This window comes from Psammomys obesus, unplaced genomic scaffold (assembly GCF_907164565.1).
Source record: "Psammomys obesus unplaced genomic scaffold, mPsaObe1.curated_primary_1811, whole genome shotgun sequence".
NCBI classification, from domain to species: domain Eukaryota; kingdom Metazoa; phylum Chordata; class Mammalia; order Rodentia; family Muridae; genus Psammomys; species Psammomys obesus.
The window spans coordinates 18,840,791-18,848,059 of NW_026596079.1; the positions used below are offsets into that span (position 1 = coordinate 18,840,791).

Consider the following 7,269-nt stretch of genomic DNA (forward strand, 5'->3'; position numbering starts at 1 on the left):
ACACACACACACACACACACACACACACACACACACACACACACACAGAGAGAGAGAGAGAGAGAGAGAGAGAGAGAGAATGTTTTTACAGATGACCCTCCCCCATACTGGGAATCGAACCCAGGCCTCTTCTGTGCTGAACAAGCACTCTACCGCAGAGCCACACCCTAACCCTAGATGACAGGTCTCCCTCCTCCGTGGAGTTCACTCTCCACCTTGCAGCTCTGAAGCCTCAGGAAGGACGGGTGGGCACCTACAACCCTGTGCACCTGGGGAAGAAGAGAGCCCCTCCCCCAGCCCCCAGCTGACGCTGACCACGCTGACAGCGCTGCAGACCTGAGTACCCAGAGGTGCTGGGAACTCCCGGCCCCATCTGCCGGGATGCCCGAGGTCCCCGTTCTGAAGGACTCTCCGGAGTCTAACTATGGGGAGAGGGAGACTTTCTCTGACCCCCGCCTTGCCCCATTTTCTGCTTAGAGCTGCTCAATAGGGGCAGGGTCAGCTGTGAGCAGCCAGAATAAAACAGAGGCCGAGAGGACAAAAGGGCAAGAGTATGCCCTAATGAAGCTCCCACCCTCTTTATTTGGAAGCGCAAAGGAAGGAGTACCATGAACAAAGTGAAAATCAGTGATGGTGAGGGCCTAGGCAGAGCGTATAAAGTCCTGAAGCCAGAGGCCAGGGACTCAGGGTTGAGTGACAGGCAGTGGGGGAAGCGGCTAGAGAGCACTGGGAGGATGTCATTCTTCCCACATAGGAGACTGTAGCGTCGGGTTGGGTTTTAGGGGCTTAGGACCCAGGTTGTTACAAGGATCAGGGGTCCGAGTCCAGGGCAAGCTTGTGCCGCCCCCAGCCCTCTTCCACCGGCCCCCCTTCTCCCCGCCAGTGGCCATGCAGACACCAGCCGTGCGTGTGTACCTGGCTGGCCCGGGAGATGCAGCGGCGGACCAAATCTCTGATGTTGTTGTGTTTCTCCATCTGGAAGTACACAGTGGCGCTGGACTTTTCCTTCATGTAGGGCTTCTCAGCGAGGGTCCAGGTGTGCAGCAGAGCCGGTTCACTGCCTTCCGAAGCCACCGGGAAGTAGGTACCCGACTGTAAGGAGCAGGAGTCGAGTCCTCTGGGTCCTGACTCAGCCCCTCCTGCAGGATCCTGGGGCTCCTTGGCCTGAGCCTGGATGTACTGGGTCTCCACCGAGGACAGGAAGTCCACCTCTCCTTCCTGGCTGAGAGCGCGCCAGTAAGCCTCTGGACCCCCATCCAGAAGAGCATCTGTGGCCAGCCGGGCACTCTCATTGTCACTAAAGTCAGCTCTGGCTGGCCGGATCCACTGGTTCTTGACATCTTCCAGACGTTTCCGGATCTTGCCCACATGCCTTGACCGGCTCATAGTGCTGTATCCCTGAGCTGTGGACGGGAGGCCAGCCCCAGAGCTCTTCCAGGTGAAGGGAGAATACGGATAGTACCAGGGCGGAGCGAGGCTCCGGCTTCCCCACACAGGCCTGCAGAATCCCTTCCTCCCCTCTTGCTGTTTGGAGAAATGATTCCCACTGGCTTCTCGGGGATCCTCACCTGCAACCCGGGGATTGGCTTATCTCTGAGGGCCACCACCCTGCCCGCAAGCCAGAGGGCTGGCTCAGTCACCGCCTTGGCACAGTCAACCATGGGATATTTCCTCTGCTTCAGCCTCGGGCTGAGCAGGCTTTCCCACTTAATTGCACAACCTTGAGAACCTTGGAGGCCCTCAGGCCTTTGTTACAGTGAGGAGCCGCCCCTCCAGCACCACCAGCCTAAAGGATAGACAGGAACAACTGTGCTCTGGTCCCCTTTGTGCTCCTTGGCTCAAACTCTGAGGGGTACATATGCGGCCAAAACAACAACAACAAAAGCCTTCTCCAGAAATCCCTCCTTTCCTGGCCTGCTCCTTCCCTGTCCTCAGAAAGGGCATGCCTCTCTAAGATTTGCCGTTGTCCTGTTTGCCAGCTGTGGGATGGAACATCTGGAAGGCTGACTGGCTCGGCATGGGTTCTGCAGAAAATAGGCCTAGATGAGGGCTTGAGCACAAGCGCCTTGGAAGGGGGCTCCGGAGGGCAAATGTTGAGAGGAGCATGGGAGCCGAACAGCAGGGAAGGACTCTTGGGCAGGTTAACACGTGGGCTGCTGTCGTGGCTGCCTGGGGGTTCATGGACATGGTAGGACACACCCGGGGCTCCGTTCTCTAAGAACTGTGTGATAGGATGGGGTTATAGCTCAGCTTTCCTGCCTGGAGGCTTACCACCGAGGTGCCAACCCATCTAGCAGTGATGGAGGGCCTCTGTGCCCAGGTTTACCCCTGCACTCCGCCTGCCTGAGAGCCCATTATGTGCAGTGTGGTGACAAAGCGGCAGGTGGTTACAGGAAGATATAACTGGCTCTAAAGGACAAAAGCCAGGCTCTGGCAGTACCTGCTAAGGACCTGTGCCAGGGAACTCCAGTTGTGTGCTGTCGAGGAGCCAGAACATGGAAGAGCTGTTGCCTCTGGGGCATTGCTACTCTCTGAAGGAAGACGGGTCTAGGCATTTAGGACCTTGGAAAAGTGGCCCAGCTGACTTGCTTCAGCAGGACAGTCACATTGTTTAAATTAGAGTGCCATCCAAAGACAAGAAAAGCAAATCTAAAAGAAATTTCTTTCCTCTTAGGACAGACAGTGGAGGAACCCAATTCATAAGCTTAGACAAGTCACCCTTTGCTCCATCTTCTCTCCTCCCTCGGTCCCTGCCCCCTGTGGACAAAGCCACTAATCTCTCCTCGGCTTTCTGCCCTCTCCCTTCTTGCTCCTAGAAGTGGGCTTACTCCCCTCTCCCACAGCCACCTCCTTCTTCCTGATTCCTGGCTCCCACTTTGTCCTTTTCTACCCTTCTCTGAGATTTTTTTTTTTTTTTTATTTCCTAAGTCCAGCTCCCCTTCTATAGAGACAGATCCTGGGCAGAGGGAGTACACCATGGGATTTGCTATTCATGCCAAAGGGCATTCTGAGACTGTCTAAAATGACCCCAGTGTGATCACTTGGCAATCATGGAACACTTAGGCAAACTGACTTTCTAATATTAAGGGCGAGGTGAGTTGCTTTGCTTCAAAACAAAGAAAAGGACGCCAAGGACCAGAAAGACTGAGTAGTTTGTCCGGGATCATGTGGCTTCCATGTGGCAGAGCCCAGGCACCGGGATTCCAAAGCTCTTGTGCTTCCTTTGTGAGCCTCAATCCTTCTACTTCCCTTTCTACTCTTCGAGCTCTACAGATTCTTTCATCAGCTCCACAGAGTGAGTTGGAAAGAAGGAATGAAGTATGTGCGTGTTCCTCTTACCTGGACTCTGGGTTTGCTTGATAAATGACTGAGTGCCTTCCTTGAGAGAGAGCTAGATCTTTGTAATCTATAGGGACTGTCCCCTCTCCTCCCCCCCATTTCTCTACAAAGTAGTTCTTTTAAAAATGATGAGAGTAATTTTTGAGTGGAATTCATCTCTTCAGAACTCTGTCCCCCAGCTCTTGGTCTTCATAGATCCCAGTTATTCTAGTCAAATTCTTCAGAGGAGTCAGTAGAAAAGAATTCTGGTACCGCTCATCACCCCACACCCAATCCCTCTACCCTTGGCAGACATTACTAGTTGATCACAGTGCTCTTTCTGAGTGAGCTCATTCTCCAGTGTAGCTTACAGGGGACGAGGTAATTTGTCAGGAAACATCAAGACAGACTTTCAGAATATGAGGTAATCTACATGACAACTGTGGCAACAGGACAGTGTCAGAGGTGTTTTTCAGAGAAAGAAACTGAGAAACTGAGGCACAGGGAGATTAATTAAATTCTTCGAGCACCCAGTAGCAGCCTGGACTGGGTTTCTCTCTGAAGCTCTTGCTTCTCCCTGCAAACAGATTCTCTAATTGGTAGAGTCTGAGTATGTGTATTTGAGACAGGGTCTCACTCTCTAGTCCAGGCTGGCCTGGAGCTCTCCATCTAGTTCACGCTGGTTTAAGCCATAGTGACCTTCCCATGTCAGCCTTCAGAGTCCTGCGATTACAGGCATAATCTTAAGCACACCCGGTTTTGTTATTTCTAGTTCAAGTGAGAATCCTCTCTAGGAGACTGAGAAATTTGTGGTGGCAATAGGGGTAGGCAAGGCATGTCTTGGCTTTTTGGCACTTCAAGTGTCTATCCTAGCTAGTGATTAGCACAAAGTAGTTGCTAAGTCAGTGTCTGTTGGAACAGTGACTAGTTAGGCGCCCCTGCTGAGAAACTGGGTGGTGTGGACAGAAGACAGCCTCGTGGGCTTCCGGGCTTGCTTGTGTAGTGGATGAGAAGATCTAGAGGCTGTGGCTAGGTCCTGGGGCAACAGCACCTCCCCTGCCACTTCACATCAAGGCCTGCACCAGTGAGAGAACCATGCAGTCTTGTTATCCAGTGACCCGAGACGCGCAATTAAATTGAAAATTAGTTGGCGTATTAATTAGACAGGCAAATCACTCCCCGTCGACACCAATCAATTCTTTCCGAATAAACTCAGATCAGTGAAGGCAGGGAGGGCAGCATGAGGTTCTCCAAGGTGTGTCTGCTGGGGGCCAAGGCTGTGGGTGGGGAAGCAGCGTCTGAGGGTTCTGCCTGGGGCCTCAAGCCCCATTCAGCCATAGAACCTTCTCAGTTGCTTTTCAGGGAGGCCTCCCTCCACGGTGGTCCCCACTGGTCCCATCTTGAGCACCTTACAAAATCCCAGAGCCTCTCCCAGAATCCCCCACAGCAAGGTCTGTGGCTCTTCTGTTTCCCACCTTTGACTCCAGATCCACTGAGATTTCTGACACCCATAAAGACCACAAAAGCTCCTAGTTGTCCTTGGCAAAGATCAATGAACGTTCTAAAACTTAAGACAGCATTCATGTGCACTAAAGTTCATCTTTGTGAATGTGCTGCCCTGGGTTCTGAGACCATAACCAAACAATGTCCTCCTCAACACTAAAACCTCCCGATTCCTCCCAAGGTCACAGCTCACCCTCCCTCAGCTCTGGGAAACCACCCATCAGTTATCAGTCCCTAAACATTTTGTTTGTCTCTGGATGTCACCTAATTAGAAGCACACAGGATTAGATTTCCAAACGTGGCTGCCAGCTTCTTTTGTTTAGCATCATCCATTGTGATTCACTCATCCTGTGCAGCGGTTGCCAGCTAATTTTTAAAAATATTTATTTGTTTATTTTTTGCTGTGTAACATTTCATTGCATAGATGTACCGTAGTATGTTTATCTACTTCCCAGTAAAAGGACATAGGGTTTGCACTTGACGTGCTTATGAAGAAAGCTGCTATCATATGCAGAATTTCACATAAACCGGGTTTATGTCAATTGGGTAAATATTTAGGATAATATTCCTAAGTTCCACGGCAGATGTTTTTATAACTAAGAACTGCTGCCCTGTGCTGCAAAGTCTGAATGATTCTGTCTGCCTGTTAGCAAGGAATGGGACTTTGGTTGCTCCACTGAACTCGTGCGTAAACTTTGTGTGTGTGTGTGTGTGTGTGTGTGTGTGTTTGCTCACGAGTGCATGCATGAATGTGTAGATATTTAAGTGTGTGCACGGCTGCTGAGTGTGTGGAGGCTTTAGCTTAATGGCAGTGTGTTTTTCTCAATTTCTTTCCCATCTTTTCTTCAAGGTCTGCTTGAGCTTGGAACTCTCCGATTCAGCCACACAGGCTGTCCATTGAGGCCCTGGGATCTACTTGTCTGTACAGGTAGCTCAGCGCAGGGGTTAGAGATGTGTGCCACCACACTTGGCCTTTGACATGAGTTCTGGGGGTCTGAACTCTGGTCCTCAGGCTTGCACAGAAAACGTTTTACCCAGGGACTTGTCTCTCCAGTTCCTGTGTATACATTTTAAGAAATGACATCATGTGTTGCTGGCAACCACAGTTACACAATTTGCAGACCCAACTTCAGAATGCAAACATGGAGTCCTTGTCCAAAATGGAAGGAAAGAAAATGCCATTGGCATTACTGACCCAGAGGCTGCTGTCTTTCTTCTGTGTTTTTTTTTCTCTTGGCAGCTTGTGGGTTGCTTTGTTTGCTTTTCAGATTTGTTCTCCAATATTTTACTGTGTTCTGTGGTGTGTTTGTGTGCATATGCTGAGCAGAGATAAAGATCTAGCTATATGGGAGGACTCACAGGCTCAGGGCCATAGATACCTGCTATAGACGTGGGGGTGCTGGTGTGCTGTCAATCCAGGGAAGCTGAACGAGAGCAAATCCCCACCGGGGCCCAGATCTTCTAATAAGAGGCACTTTGTAATTAGGCTTTCTCTCCTGGCTGTTAAGTTAATGGAAGCCGCTAAGCCAGATGAGGCAATGCTGTGAAGGTTAGTTGTGCAATTCAGGCACAATATTCTGTTTGAACGAAGGTCTGGGAGCTGATTTCACTGATTTGAATTGAAAGGACTGGTGCTTGGGCAGCCCAGCCCTGTGAGTTGGCATGTCAAAGCTACACACCCATTTGCTCTGTGAACCAGGGCCTCATGGCTCTGCCTGCCAGCACCGAGGTGGTGACAGGAGACACTGCCCCCTGCCCCCCGCCCCCGCCCCCAATCTGTTATACGGGTTGGAACTGGAGCAAAACTCCTATACTGTTCTGGGTCTGAACTTGGAAGAGCAGGCCCAGCTTTGGGCCCCAGGGCTGCTGCACCCACACCCACCTGTCTCACCTGGTAGGAGTGGAGTGGGAGGGTCCCGCCAGGTGAGCGTGTAACCCTTTCCTCTCTGCTTCCTCCCCATCCAGTACGTGGCAAGGAGGTGATGGTTATGAGTCTGCTCCTGGGTAGTACAGTGGAAAGGTTCATTTGGATGAAAAAGTCCCAGCGTGCAGCCTTGTGAATCTTGCAGGAAATGAAAACGGAGGCATGGGAGTGAACCAGCCAAGTCTTCAAGGGAAGACCTGCCCGAGCAGCAGGGAAATGTCTTTTTGCAATTTCCAAGTGTTTCCAGTAACCACAGAGGTACAGCATGACCCGCTGCCAGGAAAGACAGCAGGTAAGAAACCGTGAACACAGAGAAACCCTGTCTCAAAAAACCCAAAAATCACGAAGCCAGGCAGTGAGATGGATCAGCCAGGTGGTAAAAGACAAGCCTGATGACCTGAGTTCAATCCCTTTCATTCTAGAGGTAGAAGAAGAGGTGTGATTTCCCAAAGTTGTTCTGTAGGAATGTGTGCGTGTACACACACACACACACACACACACACACACACACACACACACACACA

The 7,269-nt window shown here is 51.1% G+C and overlaps 1 protein-coding gene across 1 annotated transcript in view; it reads right to left on the minus strand.

Annotated features, from left to right (window-relative positions):
• Positions 1-1,386, minus strand: part of Fam83a (family with sequence similarity 83 member A) — a 20,787-nt gene extending 19,401 nt beyond the window's left edge. The window contains exon 1 of the mRNA XM_055626781.1: positions 916-1,386. Within this exon, the coding sequence (XP_055482756.1) occupies positions 916-1,386 (471 nt within the window). The remainder of the gene's footprint in view (positions 1-915) is intronic.
• Positions 1,387-7,269: the final 5,883 nt, after the last annotated feature.